The 24,198-nt window shown below is 36.6% G+C and overlaps 1 protein-coding gene across 1 annotated transcript in view; it reads right to left on the bottom strand.

The window, feature by feature from the left end:
• Window positions 1–4,257: 4,257 nt before the first annotated feature.
• Window positions 4,258–24,198, bottom strand: part of AGPS (alkylglycerone phosphate synthase) — a 50,711-nt gene continuing 30,770 nt past the window's right edge. The window contains exons 12-20 of the mRNA XM_069861006.1: window positions 23,491–23,542; window positions 21,131–21,207; window positions 17,975–18,087; window positions 17,550–17,619; window positions 16,477–16,538; window positions 14,627–14,716; window positions 14,088–14,187; window positions 12,269–12,326; window positions 4,258–4,566 (exon numbers count right to left, since the gene is read on the bottom strand). Coding sequence (XP_069717107.1) covers window positions 4,445–4,566; window positions 12,269–12,326; window positions 14,088–14,187; window positions 14,627–14,716; window positions 16,477–16,538; window positions 17,550–17,619; window positions 17,975–18,087; window positions 21,131–21,207; window positions 23,491–23,542 — 744 coding nt within the window. The 3' untranslated portion in view covers window positions 4,258–4,444. The remainder of the gene's footprint in view (window positions 4,567–12,268; window positions 12,327–14,087; window positions 14,188–14,626; window positions 14,717–16,476; window positions 16,539–17,549; window positions 17,620–17,974; window positions 18,088–21,130; window positions 21,208–23,490; window positions 23,543–24,198) is intronic.

Raw genomic sequence — 24,198 nt, forward strand, 5'->3', positions numbered from 1 at the left:
TCGGCAGACCTTAAAGCAGAAGACTAACAAAACAATCATCTACCAATTCAGGTCTCCATAAGGAGCCTAGGGAAAAGCATCAATTTATGTTAAAGGTAATGTGGAATTCAGAGTCAGTGTTGGGACTACAAAACCATAAACTATGAATCTATAGTATTTACACAGCTGCAAGTTCAGGTCCAACTTTTTATCAAACTTACTTATTTTAAACAATGGAAACATTGATGGAGTCTGGTTGTCATCCCAAAACAAGTACATCATCATCTAACATCTTCAAATTGAGACTATCTAAATCTTGGTGAAAACAAGGCATTTTTATGCTCTTAATAGAATAGAAATACAAATTAAATGCTTGACTGTCAGGTAGTTTTCACCCTCCTGTGAACAAGCACACAAAAACCAAGATTGAAAAATAGTTAGAGTTCTACAAATTAAATGTCATTACTTCTCCTGTGCCCCGCATACTATGACTTTTGCAGGTTCTGAATAATACTTGTGGAAGAAACTCCATTAACATAAGAAAATTCAACAGCTTTTCAAGCCAGATCTATTTTCAGCCATTATATCTTTAAGGGCATAAAGACTTTATAGCAATAATGCAGGTAACCGAGAAATACCTCTTCTGCTCACATGCAGTGCGTTCTTGTGCACAGAACTTCCAAGCAGGTTCCAGGACCTGTAGTAAGAAGGTTTTAAATGAGACACGCATGCAACAACACAAAACTATGTACTTGTTACAATGGCTTAATAAAACACGTCTTTGAAATACAGGGAAGCCAAGCAAGACAAGGTATGCCTCTGTGTGATACTAAGAGACCTTTCTGAGACCAGTTCAACATATTCCCCTTGCTGCCCAAACAGGAGGTGAAATTTCTGAACCAAGCAGACCTGTGTTCAGGTGTTGTTTTACTCTTCCTTTGCTGATGTCCTCTCATTTTCCTGTTTTGCATCACATGGGACACAAAAGTAGAAATTCTACTAGCATACGCTTACAAGTTCACTTTCCTTCCTCTCTGCAAGGGCCAAAGCTTTCCTAAAAATTTTCCAAGGATGAGTTCACCACCAAATAAAAATGACCCAAAGATGACAAGTTAGTAGAATATATTTGTTAAGTTTCAGGACAAAACCACATAGTTGTTTAGGCCCATTTTCTTTTTATTAATAATATAAGGTTCTATTAATCTCTTAACATTACAACTGAAGTTTTACAGTTAATCTCACACTAAAATGACAAACACTGTTTGGCTTTATTTGCAGAAAGTTAAATTACAACCTTGATAAACATACATTTCCAAGATTGAGAAGCAATTTGTGTTTTCTGGATTTCAGTGCTAATGTATCCCTGCCTTTGAAACTGGTTTCAGTTAATGAACGTTGCCACAGAAGAACCATTTGGCCTGGCCTCTGTTCACAGCTGTAAGGTGAAGATGACATCTCAATTCAGTCAATTTACTGTAAGTCACATCAAGAAGAGAGACATTTTTCTGTGACTGTACCATTTAGACCCTGGGATCAATTTCTAACAGATTTTCTTCTTTACCCTCAAAACTTCTCTGAGTCTCTAATGTAAATACATTTTGCAGTCAAACCCCACTCAATCTGCACCTTTCCTCCTTCAAAGAGAGCAGAAGCTGTGCAATCAGAAGTCATTACAAGCTTGTAACTTACATATGGTCAAAAGAGTCAAGTAAATGAAAAATTAATATGTTATGTCAAGATATGCTTCTCATGTGCATGGATTAAACTCTAAACAGGCTGCAGTTATGGCAAGTGAAATCTTTATAAAGAAAGTAGAGACTATAGAAGGAGGAGTGGCAGAAGAATAGTACTAGAGAAGGGAAATTTTCTTTTAAATAGGTAATGATCTGTGGGTATATAGGCTCCTGAACTTGCATTACGCTTATTTCTATTTTCATTAGGAATTTAAATGTGAAATTAAAGACAGGCTTTTTGACTGCATTTTTCACTAAACTCTGACCAGTTCATAAGATAAGAAAATATTCAGGAAGACAACCATAGGGTGGCCCTTAGGAAACAAACAAACAAGCAACCTCTTCTTCATTCATAGTTAATCTTTCCTTCAGAACTATCCAGTGACATTGCTCTGACGCCCTTATAGCCTGTTATTTCACCTTCTCACAAGACAACTGACATGCGATAAAAATCTTTATGGTATTTTAAATCATATCAGAAGCCAGTGGCTATTTAAAGGCTGGAAATAGAGTGTGAGGTGGTTTTTTGCCTCTGTAATTTCAATTAAAAAAAAAGGGGGGATAGGAAACTGTAGTCAGAAAATTAAGAATCTGGAAAGATGTTGCAGAGCTGTATAGTACCTTAATTCAAAATCTTAAGAGATCAGTATTACTGAGCTAGGACTGCTTGTTCTAGTTCTGTTTCTTCTGTCATTCTGTAAAAAAGGCTTTATATACTTTCCTTCAGCGTCGATTCTTTAGTTTGATGTGTACTTTCACTGAGGCACAGAAATACCCTCCATGTTGACCAACTCCTAGAAAGGTCTTTGTTTCAGTGATATAAGTCATCAGCAAGATGCCAACTGTGGCCATGTAGTCACCATCATGCAGTATGAGAGATGAGGAAGGTCCCTGTTTAAACATGTACAGATCCACCTTGCTGAGAAACAGCTGTGTACCTAAGGAACACTTAAGCACAGTGGGAAAAGTAACTTTCCTAAACCAGACCACACCTATTGTTCTGTTTGCTGCTGAAATATGAACTCCGGGGGCCAAAACCAAAGATACAGAAGAGCCGATTTTTATGTTAAAATGTTGCGAAACAAAGACCATTCAAAATAAATCTAGCCGCATTGAAAATATCACATTAACATTGTTTTGCAACCTGCAGATCATAAAAGGTTTTCCTTAAGAGCCTTGACAGCATGCATTTTAAAGTGATATTTCAAGGGTTCCTTTTTTTTTGATAAATTACAGAATTGAAATTAATCTTCAAACAAAGTTCAAAATTGTCCAGTATGCAGTATTTTTCCAAAGCCTTTTATACTGGTTTTGGTACATTACCAAAACAGAGCTAATTATATCGTATTCTAAAATAGTTTAAAAACAGAAATGCAGTTTTCTCTTTTTCTCCTTGTTAAGGGTACTACCAATACAAAAGATGTCCAAACTGACACTAAAGAGCTGTGAAGCGCTTGGCTAGAGAGACAGTGTCCTCAAAGGATAGTCTGTATGTTTTCTACCCTATGCAATCATATACATTAATTATCAAAAAGTTGGATAACTTGCTTTAAGAAAACAACCCACCTTAAAAATGGATCATGAGTATTGACAAATAGTGTTAGTTTTATTGATTAAGATTCGAGTTTCGATGTAAAAATGCTCAGTCTTATACGATACTGATCAAGAAAATATTTCATTTTCTTAAAGTTAGATGGACAATCAATATTGTGGCTACTAGTGAAGTTCATAAGTTACTCATAAAGGCCATAGGAAACTGTACAAAACTAAAATGGGAAATCTCACTTTCAGGATGACAGTATTGTTGTCCACTTAAGTGTTTTATTAAACTGTTGAGACTGTTTCAAAAGACAGTGCTGGGCAGTTTCATTTGAATAGCCAATTTTTTTTTTTTTTTTACTGAAAAAGATACTTTGCATCACTGCAAAAGAAACAAATTGGGAACAAAACTCATACGCACTAGGACTGAAGTACAGATGAAGACAAAGTTTTGTTACAAACCTGTTTTCAACATACAGTGAAAAATGTCCCTTGTACAAAAATTAATTGTATGTCAGTCAATAATATTATCCCAGCAATGCAAATACAACTTAGAACAGCTCAATTGCATAAGGTTTTCCAATAGTACTATGGTTGGAAACTACTGAGTTTTTAGAAGTAGTTTGACTTACGTTGTCTCGTTTGATCAAAGCCTATATTTGTACTTTAAGTGTTTACTGGTTAGAAGTCTGTTACATACCTAAACCTTCAGGATAGTGAAGTACTCCTTGGTGTTCTCATCTGTCTCCTAGCAGCTTTCTTTTAGCAAGAGACTCTGGGTTGAGCAGCCGCTTCTACAGAAAACACTGTTGTCAAGTCTTTGTTCTCCTTGCAGGGGATGCTTTAGTAACAAACATCTGGCAGCATCCAGCATTGAAAACACTGTCAGCTGTGTTGCCTATCTGAACTTGGGAAACCAAACATGTTTTTCCTGCTTGGTAAAACACTTTGTGCCCAGTGGGTTGTTTGAGAGTTTAACAGCGTTGTAAGTAAAAATCCATAAACATTAACAGTGAAGTTTACACTTTATTGGGGGGGAAGGTGGAGAGAAGGGGGTGGCAAAAATCAATGTGCGTTACTAGTTTTTAAAGTTTAGTCTATGTTATATTTGATTACTGGGATATCAATACAATGAAAGCAGAGGAATTTCAACAGTAATTTTGAAGAAGTTTTAGTACATCATGTGCAGGGCTTTATAAAAGGTTTTTATTTCCAAAGATGTTCTTGGGGTCCACATATTCTTTAACAGATCTCAGCATTCCAAGGCCAACATCTGAGATGCTCTCCTTCATCCAGTGCTTCCGCAGTTTGCCTACTGGAAAAACAAAACCAGCGTTTCAATATATGGCTGGGTTCTAGGAGCCAATCAATCTTGTGACCATGAATGAATAAACACTGTGTGATAAATGCTTTTATTCAAAAATGAGGAATGTTTTGCTTTATTTGATTTATTGAGCCCACCAGACTATCAAGCTCATTAAGCTCAGCATACTCCCAAAGGAAGACTGTGTTCCACACTGTCTACTTTCTTTAGAAACTATGAAATTTAGATGAAGCTTAGGCTAGAATCACATGTTCTATTAAAATAGGGAATCGGTAATAAGTTTTAAAAAGACACCCAACTCATTTTGAGAAACTGAAGAGCCTAAAAAGACTACAAAAATCCTAAAAAGCAGAACCCCACACCTCCTGATTGCTTTAAAGTAAAAGTATAACAATCAACAGTATTAATGTAAATAGCAAAAAAAAATATATTTAAAACTTCACTTTAAACCATCAAAATACTTTAAATAAAAACTTTTAGATGAGCTCGTAATTGCTCCTATTACACAACAGCTTAGCTTCCCATATGAAAAAAAAAGGATATTCACAACATATACCAAATAGAAAGCCAAGCTGAAACACCAGCCATTTAAGAACTCATTTCACAATAGTCTTATTAAATGGCCGAGCGTTCACATACTAATTAACCAAGTCATCAACTCTGATTTAACAGATCATTCAAAATAAAGGACATTTTTTCATTAAACAGACTACAGTATTTAACTTGTCAGCCTTAAACACAACCCATTTGTCAGTATGATGTGATATAGTAAAGGTTTGAGAGACAGATGCTTTCAGAGTATCTGAAGCTAAATTCAAGCCATCTTTTGTGCCTTGTTCTCAGGGTAACCATCAAACTGTCATCAGAATAATAAATTACAAGGATGCCTCTGGAGAACAGAGTATGTTTGTTTATACCTTAAGGAATATGAGCTAGTCACAATGCCAAAAGAAAAAGCAAATAATGTGAGAAAGAATGAAATTTGCAGTGTGTTAGGAAACAGCTACTAACAGTACGTATGTCAAGAGCAAAGATCATAACTGAAGGACAAAAGAATTTGTCATGTGGCAGGAACTGTGGTTGCATTCTGCAGCCCAGCTCAAGAAAAAAAAAACAACTATGTATAAACATACCATCACTAAGATTTGACTGAGCAAGCTGATGTAGTTGAATTTTATTTGGAGATATTTTAATGCCACTACTACATAAAGAATCACGGATATGGCTTGACCATCACACCTCAAGTCACTCAAGTCACTCACACTGACTCTTACACAAGCAGCTGAAGAACATTCATTATCATTCTCAACTGTTATCTGTAATATAGTTCCAGTGAATGTGTCCTGTGGTTATGGATGCAATTGTCCTGAAAAGACTGCAAACAACTGCTCCGACAAGATGGAGCACATTAGAATCACAGCAGGATGCCCAACAGCTAGCATGCCTGCCTCTTTTACACCTCCAGTAATAATGCAATTCCACAAGGAACTGAACTACTGTCTGAGCAGCACCAAACAGTCATTGCATATTTAATGAAGTCGCTCACCAAGTGCTGAAAAACAGAAGGTGCTTGGAGTGCATCATTAGTTCTGTCAAAGTGATAATTTACACATCTATCTTGTCAAATTTTCTATGGTTTATACTTTTGCAATAATAAATCTAACATACATTTGATTAGTGAACTGGAAAGAAAAAAAGCTGTACTAGTTACCAGTGGTCCTTCACAAACATGTACAATGGAAATATTTTAACCCCTTGATAAAAGCAGGTTGAGCCCCTGCTCCTGCTGTTCATGCTAAGAAGATATACATGGATTTTTCAGCTACAAGGTTTCATATTAGAGAAAGCACTGAAGCAGTCTTACTCTTAGAATGCTATGCTGGTCCATCTGATTGCATGGAAAATGGACCAAGTGAAGGAAAGGCTCTATGCAGATGAGAGTACCACTTAGAAAAGCAATGTTTATATTTGGTTTACTTCAGGTTAGTGCTAGTCTATAATATTTTGTTCCTCCTTCACAGGATGATCCAATTGGCTTTGACGATGAGAAGGAAAATGGGGAAGAAAAACGTCATAATAGTAAAAGATGTTCCCATGAACACAGAACTAAATCCAAGTGGCAAAGTGGCTTAACTCCACTCTAGGCCTAGCCAAAGAACAGCTCTGGGCTCAAGGAAGCCCTAACTTTCCCAACAGTAAAAAGTCTTAGTTAAGTCTTGTCTTACCATGGACTAGATAAAACCACCTTTTGGATTCCAGCCTAGAGAAAGCAGACTTCTTAGTTTTCGGTCTAGATCATGCTATTTATATACACCTGACAGGAGACAGTACTCAGAACCAGATTTTATCCAAGCATCTACCACTTACAGGCTCTCAGCCCAGTATACTTCTCTCAGTTAGAAACCGATCAAATTCACCGGATTCTACATGCTACGTCACATTATTAGTCAGATTCTCAGATCAGCATAACATTGTACAATCAATTTGTAGTAGCTTAACACGTAACTACTTGTCAATTCTGCTATATACACTGTTACACTCAATCCTTGTTGCCCTAACTGAAACAAATACAGCCCTTCCTTCCTGCATAATCTTCCTCTGAGGACACCTGATCTTGCACCTTAATTATCCAAGATGAAGAGTGACAGAATTAGTTTAGTTTAAGTTTTACAAGTGGCAAGCACTCTGTTCCTTAGCTCTGCTGAGCCATCTAATGTCTTAGAACATTCACTGCTAGGTAGCCAGAAGTCTTCAAGCTGAAGCCCAGTCTATTACAGAATACACACACCTTAGTGGCAGAGACTCTACTTCATACAATGTACTTCATATCAGAAAGCCAAGCAGCTTGTTTGGTAGCAACTCTCAAAGACGGTCCCAACACTTTTTGGAGTATTTTCAAATTTTTCCATCACTATAATCCACGTGTGAAAAAAACCATGTGAGGTGGATAAGTAACTTTCTCATTTCAGATACATGCTGGTCCAGATCTTAGCTGGTTTCATTAGGAAAGTTGTTCATGCCTCTAGCACCCTTTTAATCTGTTCAGGAATAAAATACACTTGCCACTCCTGTAAAACCCTCCCCCTTCCTTGAAAAAAAACAACTCAGCAAACATGCCCTGATGTTACATTCTCTGCCAAAAGTGACAACGCCTTCCCTGTGTGCATGGTTTTTCAGAGTAGTGCATTAGATGGACATCATTTACCTGTTGGCCACAAAGAAGATAAAATTGCAGTACAGCTCATCTAGCTCATAAGCAAACATAGCATTTATCTTTGAAGATGTATCTGGAAGGCTGCAAAAAAATAAATCTGGTTTCTAAGGCTGGAGGTAACAAGTATCAAGCAGCAATTCTTTTTCTCACTTTTGGAAGATGAAGTACTTGGGCACTCTTGAACAGTCTTGTAAGGGAAGTTTTAGTGTAGCTGAGAGATTCCAGGAATAACTGTATACCCATGCAGAATAGGCTCCAGTGGCACTGCACATGGCCTTAGGCTTCCTGTGCTCCAGCATCTTCAACTTAAAGGCAGTTATTGCAGAACAATAGCTCTGCAAAAGCAGAAACAGTAGCAGGTCGTAAGAAGGATGTGGCTCTTCCAGCTCTTGCGTGCTCTTCCTCAAGCTGACTGTCTCTAAAGAAAGAATCCCTCTGATCTTAAACTGCTTAATGGGTTATTAACTCTTCCAGAGAGAACTCTGCAATACTGAGAAAGTTCAGTGTACTAATCTAATACCATAGTAGTGCTGCAGTATATTAGATTGGTGTATCCGAAGCCTACTACATAATTAACATTTACAATTACCATAACATATAGCACATTTTCACTTGTTATCTAAACAACTTAAGTACTTGCAAGATCTATGTTGATGAATCAAAGGCCTCTGTATTCATTTGGTGGAAAAGGCACTGAAGATGACTTTCAACATACCAAGGAGGAAAATACAACTGTGTTATTACATTATTTCACATAAGGTTACTGCACATTTGAAAAATGCCACAGTTTAGAGGAAGCTCTAGCTTTGAGCTGAAAGTATGATCAGTCTCTAGTGCTTAAAGGTAAGAAGATACTCCTTTCTGCTCTAGGTGGGAAAAGTATGTTCAGCTTCCCCCATACTATATGGATATTAGAATTGTAGATTTTGTAGTTTATGTGGGGTAATTACTGCAGTGTATAGCTTAAGACACAGCCTCTTAATGTCAAAGAATTGCAATGAACTGCAGTGTCAATTATGCAATTGAATCAAATCAAGGTGGGTTTTTTTTCTTGTTTTGTTTGAGGGTGGGTGAGTGTGTTTAGGGGTTAGGGGTATTTTTGTTGTTTGGGTTTTTGTTTTAGTTTTCCTACCTCAGCTACCAGGAAATCTATATTCTACCTAAACCTGCGGAGCCCAGGCTACATTAAACTTTATTCTAGTCAATCTGTTTAGGAAGGGGAAGAAAATTAGTTCTGTTATGTAAAGCGACTGAATGGGGGTATTTTCTTCAAACCCGCAAGCTGATAATTATTTCCTTAAGTAACCATTTTTAGTTAGAACAATCCCTGCAAGGGAAACAATCTAAGTTTCACACTGTTTTAGTTTGGTAATACAGAAAGGATCAAGCTAAAATCCAACCAGCTCCCTTCTGATACTGTACCCTAAAAGGGTCACAGTCGTATTTACATACCAGTTGTACCTTCTGATACTTTCCCAACACGTGCTATTTTATGCATACAACAAAGCATGTATTTTATATAACAAATCCAAGAATGCAAGGTGTGACACATCATACAGATGGTTTAAGGCCTTGCTCTAAATGATTAGAAGAATCATTTATCTAAACTTATATTTGTATCTAACACAAAATAGTAATTCCTAATGATGCTTTTCAAATGCTAAATGAACTGCAGCCCTTACTTACATGATTCTCAAATCTAAAAATATGCACTGGCCAGAAAAGCAGACGGATCAAAGCTGTGTACAAAGATCACATCATCCCTTTCTAAATGTGAGACACAGTCAAGGCAAGGTGAAAAGTGTAGCCAGGATTGTTAAGTTTCATGTAGGGAACACAGACAAAGAATGCTACAACTGGGATATAACTCCTGAATACCTTTCAAAAACTTTTACTAAGTCACAAATTATGTCACAGCATTAGTTAAAAAGGGAAAAAAGAAGGCCTAAGTAACCACTTCAAAGTGACACATTAAAACCTGCTTTAAAATTACTAGGAAGCTTTTCAGCAGTTTGTTCACAACAAACTTAGTGAGAAACAGACCTACCACATTTAGGCAACACTGCCAGGATCATTAAAAAAAATCTGGTAATTTCCTCTATAAGGATCACTTTCTGATGCATTAGAGAATGGCAGAGGCTGGTATTGACATAGTTCTGCAATTTCTTTGTTGGAATGTTGTTCTTGCATATTGCAATCCATTGAGAAATAAAAGTTATGCTTCTTATACATTTTAAGTCTCAACAGTCACGAGGGGGAGAGGGCAGGGGAGAGGATCTTCTTGAAGTATTGCTACTTTTAGTGAGTCTTGCATAAAAGTTAGTATTTTTAATTAGGCTGGAAGGAGGGGAGGAGAGAATAAATACTGAGATTAAAATAGAATCCAAAGTGAAGCCTTTCTGTTGTTAATCTTCATAAAAGTATCATGATTTCAGTGCTTGCTGTAGGTTGTAGCTACATGTCTATTTGCAGTTAGTAGTTCCCCAGATGTAAAGTAATTTAGAGCTTTATGCATCTCAAACTGTCATATATGACCACTTCTTCACTCAAGGAGTGCATGAAGATTGACTTAAGTAGGCTTTGTATTTCCCATAGCCTCAAGTCCCAGACTACATCTGTTTTCTTTGATACACAAAACCAGAGTTAAAATAGCTCCATTTATCACAGTGTGATTGCAGGCAGACAAACTGGCCTGCCTGTTTCCAGATAGTGAAAACAACTGTTATTAATCACAATTACAAGACAAATACTAAAAGAAATTGCACCAGTATTTTCTTTTACCCCACACAATAGACTAGTCTTAGGAGTGCTAAGAGTGACAAGGCCAGAAGGTCAGTAAATAAAACTGATACTATTAGGCTAATTCTTAGCAGCACATCTACTAAGCACTGGAAAAAAATGGATCTTTAATATCAAACACAATGAACTGCCAGACAAAAGCACTAAGAACAGAAATTATTTATCAGTATAACAGGCAGTCAGGCATACAATGGGAGCATAAGTAGTCTAATAAAAATCAAGTCTTCCATACCAGAAAGTTCAAGTGTACCAAGGGTTTGAAAATGCTACATAAGAATTTTTTTTCTTGTTCAACATATGCCATAAAAAAGGTTTCGTATGGTGAGGGCAAATACATCCAAACATGTGACAAGCTCCAGCTGCATACAAGTTAAATGGATGAAATGCTAGTCGCAGTAAAATACAGCTGCCACAGCAGGGGATAGCACAATGGGATGCGAAGTTCCCCCTTGGTGTACTATGTGCAAGAGTTGACTCGTCCACTATACCACTATAGTAAAGATTTAATCAGAGCACAATAAAAATATATTAAACAAAAAATACTGAAACTGTTTTCACTCATGTTATCACCTACACATCTTCCAATATCCTGATATTGCTAAAGCAGAGTTCATTTCTGTTTCTATAAAACCTAGATGCCTGAAAACAGCCCTAGCTAAAAGTTAAAACGTGAGACTTCTTGAAGTTGAAAAGCACAGCTTCTGCCCTTTGGTTTTCCCGTGCAGAGCTTTCTTAGAATTAGAAAATTTTAATCTTGTTATAAACCATTAGACTTGTTTCTCTTCGCTCTTATTTCTGTGGCCAGACAATGACCCAAGAGAGTAGAAAGAAAAAATACCCTAAGTTAACCAGTTTAAAGAAGATAGCTACACAAATCAAACTGACTTCACAACAAGTCTTCCTGGCTTCCAAGTTCACAGCATTATATAGGACTCACGCAATCAAATTAAACTACCTAAATATTTGGGAAAAGCATTGGAAAGAATCGGGTATACGAAGTGCTACCTATACATAGCGTCGGTTCTTAAATGTACTATAAAAGCAAATAATAACTTGCAAAGAGGCTAGTAACTCAGGGCAAGTAATTGCCAGATTCCAAGGGAGGAAACTTAATGATCAGAAGTTAGCAGACAGCTAGACAGTAATATCAATACTCACATAATATCAATCACAATAAATGGTAGATGGCAACACAGCCCAGTTTAAAATCACTAGCTCTTTTGTGCGGATACATTCACTAAGTGCTCTGGAATTAGGACTAACATTGTTCACCTGGCCACAAGGGACACTAAACTGCCTTAAAACTCAAGAACTCTCATCTGAGGCCTTTGTAACTGACTTTGCCACTACAAGGTTCAGCAGAAGTTGCTTAAGACAAAGTGATCAGCTTGGATGGCCTGTAGATTTCCCATCAAAAGTCTGAAGCTGGTCCTCATAAATACATCACAATATGTGACTTGACATGGAGCAAACTAGGTCTAAGGACACTTTCCCTGGAATCCTGACAAACAGGTGGGAATTTTCTAAAAGATTGTCAGGTGTTTCCCACCCCCTCCCACAGCCTCAGTAATTTCAGTTAGTGCCTGTGAAATATTTTTCAAAGTTCTATTACAAACTATTTCATGTACTCATTAATATTTACTAAAATCAAAGAGACTAATATTAGACTGAGAACATTACCTCCATGGTGATGCGACAGACTTCCTCCATTTGCAAGTATTTCTTCTCTAGCAGCTCTCTAAATTGGAAAGATGAGGTATTTTATTCAACAGCAAGTACACAAGATTGGCTTTAGTTAAATGATTGCTAGCATGCTCATTTACACAGACGTATAAAAAGTTTCAGAAGTAATTAGGGCAAACAATGCAGGTAAACATCTCAGTCTGAAGATAAATGTAAGTGGGGATTTTCCGAAAAACCCTACCAAAGCCAATAAATACAAAAAGGCATCTGTTACAATAAATATATTATTCCAGAATGGAATATTCTGAGTCACTTCCCCCTTGCTGAAACTAAGAGGAGTCTAGTGCCTGCGATGCTCATCTGGAAGATGGTTAAGCGACTAATGAAAAGGAAATAGCAGTAAAGAAGGTTTAGAACAGGCTTGTCAGAGTGATTCAAAATCCTTATTCAGACCAAAATTTAGACTCAGATCCCCAAAATCCTGGTTGAGGCACTTTACAACTGACAATCCTTTCATACGTGATGTTTGTGGCAAAAAAAAAAATTAGATTTTTATATTAAGAAATATATGAACACTTTCAAGCTCTAGAATCTTCTTTTTCATCCAGCTCCAATTATGAGTAGACAGCTTAGCTGCAAAGGAAGCTTTCCTAAGCACAAGCACCAAATGTTTTGGTTTGGTTTTTTATTCATAGAAGTGTACTTTTATTAGGAATAACGTATATAACAACATCTATGCAGTCAAGAGATTTTTTCAGTCTGCCAAGATTCATTTACTTGGTTGGCAAGCTCACTTTGTTAGCTTAAATGTAGTCACCTACAAGGGAAGACATGCATTCAGGCAATCACACTGCTAACTACTTCCAATAAATGGTAGCATCTAAGTATTAGAGTGCTTATTTACTGAAACTTAAGTATTACATTTTCCAATGCCCTAGATTCAACAGCATGGAAGCCTCAGAAGTAGTAGATAAAACTTTGTATCCAGTTGTGAAGTTCAAGAGAAATCCCTAAAGAATAAGATCCTAGAAGAATGAGATCCTAGTCATCCACACAGACTACTTCTCCACATTCCTATAAGCAATTTTCTGGTCCTGAAGTCTGAGCACATGAACCAAAAGGCAGAATGAATAGCGGTTTGGCCATAGTCTATGTCTAGATATCAAGGCAACAAGGAAAATAGTTTCCCCTAACTAGTTAAGGACAGTGTTTCACCAGCCAAAGAGTTAAAGAAGAGTAAGTCCAGAGCGTACTGGTAAAAGCCAAAGCAATTTACAACTGGTCTAACACAGCTGACTTAGACCAGGGCTTACCTAGACCCAAAGAGAAATAACCATGACAGTTAATTCTTCAAAACAGCATGAAACACCCCCTTACATTCACTAGTCTCTACATGCAGCATTAAGAAAAAAAACAAGATATTGATAGTTTTACCATGTATTTTAAGGACTGAATATTAAGCGAAAGAAGTAGCTTTGTAAATAGCGGAACTAAAACAGTCTCATTTCCCATGGATTTCAGTTTTATGCTTGGCTGTTTCTGCCATTCAATAACAAACTCCAGGTAAACCTTCTATATACTTCAGTCATAATTATTCATTCACTGATGTCTAAAGTAGTTACCTGATAGTCTTTCCTCCAGCTGATGCACTACTAGTGTGCACCTCTTTTCCTAGGTACTAATGATCAAAGCTTTACAAACAGACTTTTGAGAACTTTCCTGCGAAATTTAGTTAGCTCAGCCAATGGGTTCAGCATATTTTATGGGACATCAGCTTCTCCTCCTCCCCCTTAACTATTGTTCTTACATACATTACCTCAATTTGTTCATAGACATGAATAGGATCACTAATTCCTCTGTAGTTAAAGGCAAAGTAGAAGTAGACACATGCACCTGCATCATAAGTTTGTGTCACCCTGTTGAAGAGAACTGCATTACAAACAAAGCTTTATGGTATTAAGCCAGCTACTATGTGAGGTTACACATTTCCTAATATTACATAGCTTATTTAAAAGGGGATCAATTTTTTTTTAAAGTTTTACATCTTTTTTGCTCATACTTCATGAGTGATTCAATGCTATGACTTTGACAGCTGAAGCTCTTAAGTTGTTACACTTGACTCATGCACATAAGCAAGAGCAAGTGCCAAGACAAATCAAGTGCTACTAATGCCTTGAATTAACCACTCAACACAACCCACTTTCACGTTAAAGAAGGTCAAGATTACTAGTGTTTGTTATATTATTAATAGATACACTTTATCCACTAGCTAGCAAGTTTAATGACTTCTTCCTTAGTTCTTTTACTAATGGGAGATTCGAGAAAAGTTATTATTGAGGTTGTTACATGGCTTACCTGCAGGTGGAAAGAGGAGGAAACTGAACACCCTTTTCTTTGCATTCTCTTACTATCCTTTCTTTTACATTTCTACAAAGGTCCAAAACCCTGTAACAGAAGACATGTATATAATTTTTATATAGGTCCCTAAAAAAACCACAGCTTCGGTAAGCTTTTTAAAAAAGTATAACCTAGTAAAACAGAAGATTGCCTTCTAGAATCAGGTTTAACTAGCTTAGGTTATGTTCTAAGAACAATCCTCCTCAAGACTTCACCAGTATTGGTTTTTTGTACTTTCAAAGCAAAGTATATAATGAAAGCTCTTTTCCATAAAGAAAAGGAGTCAAAAGTGTTCAACAGAAAATAGACTAACCTACTTCTGTACGTATATTTTGCAAAGTAGCTGACAAATACAGCTTGCAGTAGAAAGCTTGAGAACTCCAATACCTTTTATACTCTGCTAATACCATACCTTTGGTATGTTGTGAGGCCAAAACTAAAGATACTCCAGCTGTGTACTAGTTTGACAGCTTGAAATATTACAGTTCTAATATGGCAATGAGCTATTAAACCTTTGCACAAGCCATATTTGTTTTGCCTTATATTTTGTTTCTTCTAGGGCAGATGCAGGTGCACCCGAAGTGCTAGAACAATTGAAAGAAATCACTGTTTTTCAAGTGACCATTTCTTCAGTTATATGGTCTCCCACAAAGCTCTCCAGTGCTACAGCGTACAATTCCAATTAAGACACTTGACACAGATTTAAAACTACTTTGTAGATTGACAGAAGTAACACAAGAGAAATTTATTCATTTAGTGAATAAGCAAGTAAAGCTAAATATTTTATTCAAGTATCTTCAGCCTGACAGGAACAATGTAACTAACTGATTTATGGAAAATTACATAGTTCTCGTAAGTCAAAGTAGAAAAATTTTTGGAAGCATTTGCTTTGGTGAGGACGATGTTAAATATTTTCTTAAATTCTTAGATAAGATTTCATTCCCTTGTGAAATGAGGGAGAGGCAAAACAAACTAGTGACCAAGCAATTTGCATACTTTAAATCTAAAAAGCTAAAGTAAATTAAAGAGTACTTTTGCTTTAATGTTGTACTCAAATATCTGCCACCCATTTAAGATATGCCAATTTTCAAAGCAAAAGCTGGAACTTGCCACCACTAAATTCAGTAGCAAGGATTCAGGCTTGCCAGTGGTTATCATCACACTTTCCACTTTGCAATAAATACTTCAAAGTTTTGATTTGAGTCTCCTTAGCTTCTGCTTAAGAGGTTTCTGTCTTACCAAATGGACAGAAGCACCCAAGTCAACTTCCAGTATTAAACTTTCTTGTGGTCAAGTGTTTCTCAATCACAGCTAACAGATAAAAATAAGCTTAGGAAAAAGATCTTAATCTTAGGCAAAAGTTATCTTTTCAGCTTTCGTTTTCCTGCATTATTGGGGAAAAGAAAAAACTTTAATATATTTAAATAATTTCTTTGATCTCCTCTACAAGCTTTTCTGTTTGAAATATACTGCTGACCCCACACGTGTGGCTGCTCACACAACAGTTGTCACCATTATCTAGCTTCCTAAATGGGCAATTTCAAGTCCTGAATTTGTGACAGTAAGCTAATCTAAGCAGAAATATTATTGAATGTTTGCATGCAACGCATTTATAAAATCCTGATGCATAATTTACTAGCAACTTTATAAAGAACACAGGTGCAGAACTTCAGCCACATCAGGGAGCCTCCAATACACCTAAGGCCTAAATTAAATTAAGTTTCCCCATGAGCATGCATGGCTTATGAATAATAGGAATGAAACAAAGTACAAGTTTTAAGCAGTTCTAAAGAATTATCACAGTTTACCTATCCCATGGAACAGATGTCTCAAATGATTCTCCTACTACGTAGTAATCCAGGCCCAGGTCCTAACAAACAGAAAAAGGAAATTGTTAATAACATCCAGCATAAACATCTGGGATCCCAGTGTATGCTACACAGCTAACAGTTGATCAAGTTTAGTTTTTGTAAGAAAAACCACCCATCTGTCCCAGTGACATTATTTTATAATTATGAAAATACAGTGGCTCTTTTCAAGACAGATGACAAACACTTACATGTCATGGTTATAGTGAGCCAACTTGTCAGACTGTCAGTATGCCTAAGCAAATCATATTTTTATCACTATAGCGTCAAGCCAAGAGCTCCACTGTGCTAAACAATACCTAGTAGAATTATTTATTTGGAAAGTAATTATTTGAAATTAATTTGAAATATACTTAATTTGAAGAATTATTTATTTGGAAAGTAATTTGTATCTCACTACAATAAAACCAAACATTTTGCCCATTTTACATATAGCCTGCTGAAATAAAGGAAACTCAATGATTTGCCCCCGACTATAATACTCAAATAAAATCCAGCACTTGGAATGTGCATACTCTCTGAAAAAAAAAATATCTCTTCAAAGCAAGACTAGAATTCATATGAACAGTTGCAATAGTTCAGACTATGGGTCCATTTGTCCTGGAATTCTGATTTGAACTATGGCCACAAGCAGATGTCTAAAGAAGAGTAAAAATCAAGTGAGTACATGAGTATCTGAAGTACTCTCCCAGCCCCCAACTGCATTCAGCCTGTAGATTTGTAAGTCTGATCTGGTTTATTTAGCAACTGCTAGTAGATTCGTCAGTCTAATTTTCTCTGCCCACACTAAGAAAATAGTTTCTAATAAAGTGTGTAAATTAATGCTTTTATGGTGTTCTGCACATGAAATTCCATGAGTAAACACTAATCAGAAATGGCTAGAACCTCTGGGAGAAGTCTGAGATATCATCCAAGGTAACCTGCACTTAAATTTCTGAGCAAGCATCTTCAACAAGACATCTGTTTCTTTTATATTAAAAGAAGGTTCAGCAGGCAGACAAAAGGTGACCTACCCGAAGGTAAGCAATGACAAATGTCAGCATATATCCTCTCTGTCCATTATCTTCTCCTGCTGCCAAACCACTGCAATTAACAAGAGTTTAATTAACTTCCCAGAGTCACTAGTTTCCAAAAGGAAATAAAAAAATAATACTTTGATTATCAAACACATGTGCAAGTTTGGCTGTCTCTAAGCTGTGTCACATGAGTTGCAAATAGTACAGTCCTCTTCACTAGAAATGGTAAATTAGCTCAAACTAGACCTTTAACTCCTTGCATTTCTCTTTTCACTCCATAATCTGAAGAGATATTTACAACTGCCACTTCAATAGTAAACTGAGAATACATCCATACAGTAGTCACTATAAAAATATGGTAATCCTATTCTCCCTGGAGAGCTAATTCCCAGCTTCACATGAAAAAGTTTTTAAAAGCATACCCAAACTTGGTGGCAATATCATAGACTTGCTTTTCATGCTGAAGAACCTTCTCTCTGTCACCTTCAAAGAGCAAGGTAGCTACACACAGTACGTTGGGATCAAATCCTTTAAACTGTAAAGAGAGAAAACTTTGCGTTACATCATAGCCTATGTGCTAGAATACAAGCAACCAGATCTTACGTATCAAACTCACAGTAGGTCCTCTGGTTATTAGGTGTTGTTCTATCTAAGAGGAAAGACTAGGGGAAAAAAATCTTGCAAAAATTTAATCCCAAGATAATCAACTTTTTCCTTGACAAGACAAATATTCCCAAGGCCACTGAAATAAGATTATCACCTTTTTTCTCCTGTTAAAAATCAGGACAGTCATAACAGCTGTTTACCCAGGCTGAAGAAAGAACAGGTCTTAAATGCTTTGAGCAACAGAGACATTTATATTCGATCAACTATTCATGTATTAAAGCAGGAAGATGACTATGATGACCATAAATGTCGCTGTTCTCAAAACAGTTGTATCAGCAGCATGCCACAGAAAATCTCGATGCTGGGAAAAGCATTACTGAAGAAAAATAACTTCTAAACATGTAGCAGGGAGCATGTCCCAGTGGAAATGGGTAGAGAGTTATTACAGGTTTAACAGTAATGAAGTGATTCTTTCTGTATGGCTTTATTTCAGCAGTAGCAGCCAAGAGCTGTATTTTTACAACTAACTCAAAAAAAGCCTTATTTAATTTCGATATACCTCTTTATTACTAATTAGCTGCAGTGAAGTACCACTACTAAACAGGTTTCAGAAGGAATGCAGTTGAAATGAAGTTGAATAACTTTTTCCACAGTAGTAAAGGGTAAAAACATACTCTTAGAACAACATACTCTTTAACATGTATATAGACCAGCAATTTTTTTTTTTTAAAAGCTTTTCCCTTTCCTTCATCTCTTCCAGCCTCTACTCTGTTAACTTGTTACTAAGCATCAAGTAAGGTTATATGAGTTACATTTACAGTCAAGTGATTCAAATTCATCATGTGCAACAGTTACACTGAGAAAAATCCTAGTTAGTTGCTGCTCCTTTTCTTACTCCTTTAACTGAATAAACTAACTCACTCTACTGGAAGTCAACTGAAGGTACCAGGAGGGTCCAAAAAAGCAGCAAAGAGGCGAAGTATTTTGGGGGTCTCAGTCATCCAACCAGTGAGTTAAAGTTTGCTGTATAGTAAGCCACAGTCAGACACAACCAGATCAGTATTTCTGAAAAAGATATTGCATTCTTCCACCCCAACAAGAAACAAACCACTGTGAAACAGAATATACCTCCTCAGGCAAAGGATATGTCTTATCCATTAGTCCTACAGAACCACCACCATTAATATAAATAGAAAAAATACTGTTACTAAAGTAAAACTCCAATGACGGGAATAAATGTCTATTAAGATGCTATATAGTGTCCTTGGTTGTTCTAGAATCACTTGTGTTTTATCTAGTGTGATTCCTTTTGTCTATTCTGCCATCCTTTGTCTGTACTGCTCAGGTAACATCTTACAGTTCTCTTATTTAAGAGATACTGGATGAACTAGCTACAGTATGAACTAGTAGACAAGGAATACCTAGAGCATTCATGTACCAGTGAACAGTTCCAAACTACATCGAAGAGCAAACCAGAAAGATTTTGTCCCTACTCACTTAAGTCATATCAGTTCAACAACTACTCCTTTCAATGAAAGAAAACTGTTAGTCTGCTGTGTTGTGATGAGGGAGTGGGGAAGCGCAGTGCTGCTGGGCTTCGTGCTTTTGTTTGGGGTTTTTTTTGTTTCATTTCATTTGGGATTTGGTGCTGGTATGTTCATTGTTTTTTTCCATGGAGCAAATCACAGATGAGGTGCAAGATGGATTTGAGTATCTGTCCCAGTAACACCTGCAATATCAGTCTCAGGGTCATTAAACTTGCTCCTTCCTCTATTCCTGCCTTCTCTCCCAGCTGGGACTCTGAAGTAACAGTTACTCATACACACCAGGGGACTGAGCCCTGACTTAAGAACTCCAGACTGTCCACCACTCTGGAATCTCTGCATCAGTATTACGTGTTTCTCTCATTTCTCCACCTTCTTTTTCCTGCATAGCAGGAAGAATTGGAACTGCTATACAGCATAACTTGGTGACACGATATCCCAAGAAGCAACATGCTTCTGTCCCACTACAGAAACAGTAGATATTGCCCACTAGGACTGTTTCAAACCAACAGCAATCTTGTTGGCAAAATCTCTATTATTCTAGATATTTCTGCACTAAGGCAGACCAGAGACAGAAGGCAAAGTAATTTTGAGGCTCTCTAAACTTAACAGGAATTCCTTAGCAAAACAAGTCCCAAGAGACATGACATTTTCTACTTTAGTAGCTCAAGAAAAAGCAGAATCAACACTAGCCACTGTCTCTTAAGCAAATGCACTCCTTGAAGACACTCAATATCAGATAAGAATGGAACGTTTATCTCCTCCCATGCAACAGTTATCTAAATCCAGAATAATGCCATTTTCTACATATGAATACCCATATCTGCGGGAATTCTCTAGTTCATTAATATGGAGGGGAAAAAATCAGTAACAAGACAAATTATTTAACACAAAAGCCTAGGTGAAATCATTTTAGCATCAGATAATTCTGGATTAAAAAGGGTATTCATTGAGATGAATTCCAGAAAGACAAAACCCCAGTGTGTGTATATATATATATATATGGGTAATTCAAGACAAATATCTTGAGGTTTTCCAAAAATTCTAGCTCAGTGTAACAAAGTATATCATGCCTTGACAAAATCTGTGAAGAGAAAAAAGATCAAGTGCTAGTCTTAATCCATCAGCATTAACTGATGATCGGTGGTCTGCAAGCTAGATAAATTGGTACCAGTCTTCCTCTGTCATGACTCACCATTAGAGAAGGCACATTAATCTCATCTACAGATATGAACAGTGAGAACAGCTCTCATGGAATAACTCTTCAAACCGATAATCTCATTTTGAATTAAAACACCTTGAGAATCTGAAGTTAACCGATACTACAATGCAGAATTGATTAAACTCAGCTGCATTAGAGACAGCAGACCAAGAAAACCTGTACGAATAGCATGCAACTTCAAACAGTATTGAACCCCAGAAGGTTACCTTTGTGATGTAGAATTTTTTCAGTCCATCCAGAAATGATGTAAAAATGGAAGCAACTTGTGGTTTAAGAGCATGACCTTTGGTAAAAAGTGGAAAAAGATATGTTAAGGCAAACAGTACTCTTAAAAATCCTACTTCAATAGGCAAAAAAATACCTTAGTAGTCAAAGCTGCAAGAATCACTTGGAGCACTTTCATTATCGTAATTAATGAGAATTCTCTCTGATCATTTAGAAATTGATTTAGGAAAAGGTTTTTTATTATTTTTCTTTTAAACACATATGTAAAACTGTGCACAAGTATTTCATTTGGTGCTTTAATTGAGGCTGCCCTAGTTTATATCTTTACAAGTATATGGCACACAGAAAATTTTAAGAGCGTAATTCATTAGTTTTTATACTACAAAACTAAGCAAAATCAGTCACCTTTTTAAAAGTTATGCCAAAATCACTGAAACCAATAGCTAAAAATGACACAAGTTAGGAGTCAGGCAATTTTTTCCGTAACGGTTATGTCACTCGTGCAAAATTTTCTACATAAAGCTAGTAATTGCTTCCTTAATCACATACAGGGAACTAAAATTACCAGGATATATAAATGGTGTCTTGGAGTCTGTGAAATTAACATCTCTGCCTCAGGACTGGGTTTAATTGAGATGAAAGTCTTTTACTGTTTGTTCCATTGTTTTCAGTCAACAAGCAACTTCTGAACTCCCATTACTGCTTCGCTTTAACAGTCTTGCATCTGCCTACGTGCTGCGAGCCCAATTCACAAAAAAAGTTATGCACCATTTACATGATACTTTTTGCTAAAATACTTTAGAGTACTTCCTCCTGAATAAAGCATGAACTTCAGCAATTGATTATTATCCTTCCCTCTTCAGTCAAGGAAGACTCTTTCTGCAGATACACACAAAACCTACAGAGTGCACTTCCAAGCACAGAAAAAAAAGGATCTGTTAACAAACAGATATGAATTTATTAAACCACATCTGTAAAAACAAATGGATTTAAGCCTACTTAATAATGACTACAAGAAAAATCTATATTGACACACTTGAAGTTATGTTTTGCAGGTGGCTGTATAAGCTGCAACCTCAGATCATTCTAAAAAGTAAGAGCGATTTATTGACTGTTGGATTTAAAGCTCATAGTTGGTCAAACTCCTTCCCAATTCAAAAGAAAGAAAAATGCATGTCTTCTCTTGTACATGACTAAAAGAAAAAGAATGTAGTACAAGAGCGACCAAAGCAAGCAGCAAGGCTTCTAGGCTCTCAAGTCTTACAGATCCTGATTTCTTTGATTTGACAAATGAAGTTCAACTTTCTCAGCATCATCATACTAGTGCCATTTGAAGTCGAGATCCATCACTAAGGCTTCTGCCCAAAAGAAGCTGCATAAAGTTTGACTTAAACAAGTGGTATTGAAATAGAGGCTTTCAAGGTCAGTCATGCTTCACATTTTCTTCTTCTGGCTACAATCAAAATAGGACAGTCTCAACAAGATCTTCAAGTCCTGCAAACTATTAGCTTCTGGGTAATGGAAGTTTAGGTTCTCCCTTAGAGTTTTTTGTGCCATAACTTCTGCCAAACTGCCTATGGTTTAAAGGGACAGCTTTCCCTAAGAAGTGCTCAAAAATGATTGCTCAGCATGTCTGACAGTCCTATTTAGGTATGTGAACTACTGGAAATTTCAAGGAATCTGTGTTCAGTAATCTTCTAGTAGCTCCACTGACTTTCTATACTTAAAGCCTACTGCTGAATTCTATTTGCATATAGTTAAGGCATTTACTACAACTGAGCTTCTTTTGCACACATATGGATGGGATAGAGGCAACAAAACAACCGTTGCCACATCAGAATATTTTCCAAAAACCGCTACTTCTACAGAATCTGTATGCCACTCATGATGCTTTTATGAAATTTAAGAGAATTAATCAAATTACCTTCAAGGTATGGTGACTTCATTCTGATTACTTTTTTTCCATACCTAACTTCTCAATAGTACTATTAGCATGAAAGCATTTCAGGTACTGTGTTGTAAAACTATCATCACTGCTCCTTTACAGCAAAACAGAGGAAGGGCCTCCAGAATTTCAAACTCTCCAGTAGACTATACACCAAGAATTGAAAGGCAACAAAAAAATCTTATGTATTTATATACAGAGCATGGCCCTCTGACTGTTGTAGTTGATACTGTTTTCCCACAAACACAGCCCTAGGTTTCAAAATAGTACGCCTTATGGCACTATCTGGAATCTGAACTTTGGATTCATTGCCTTCTTTGTCTAGTTTTGAACAAAAGAATTACCATCTAATACAGACTTGGCCTACTAAACATGAAAAGCGATCTACATACTTACCAAACTGAAACTGTGCATTGTCAACAAGGCGAATTGATGCAGGAGCACATCTCTTGGAGGCAAAGTTAGGGGAAAGAAGACAGAAGAATAAAAAGATCATGCACACAGTTTTGCTGAAATTCTTGACAATCAAATTTTCGCTTAAAAATAGCATAGAAGAAAGCACACTGATACCACAGACCTACAGCCATCATCATCATCGAAGTGGGATTACTATAAGCTTGTTTTCATTTGAATAGTAACAGTCATTAGCTATATCTAGACATAATACATTGAGAAAATACAGTTTAACGTGAAGTCAACACAAAGAGTCCAAAGATCTTCAGCCTTCAAGTATGTGCTTCTTTCCAAATAGCCATATACATGAAGGATACCATACTTGATTGGAATGTCAAGGGTTATGTCACTATGAAACTGAAAATACACATATATCACAGATTCACTTAAAAGTCTAATTGTTGTGAGTTAACCCTGGTAGGCAGCAAGCACTATGGAGCTGCTCACTCACCCCTCGCAGGGAAGTAGATTAGGAAATCAGAAAAATAAAAGTGGGAAAACTTATGGGTTGAGGTTCACACCATTTAAGAAGAAAAAAAAAAAAAGCCCACCAAGAAGTGATGCAATATCCAGCCAGTCCCCAGGCAGGAGCTCCTAGAAAACTCTCCTCTCCCATTTTATCATATCCATGATGTTATACAGTATAGAATA

This window comes from Phaenicophaeus curvirostris, chromosome 7 (genome assembly GCF_032191515.1).
Source record: "Phaenicophaeus curvirostris isolate KB17595 chromosome 7, BPBGC_Pcur_1.0, whole genome shotgun sequence".
Taxonomy (NCBI): domain Eukaryota; kingdom Metazoa; phylum Chordata; class Aves; order Cuculiformes; family Cuculidae; genus Phaenicophaeus; species Phaenicophaeus curvirostris.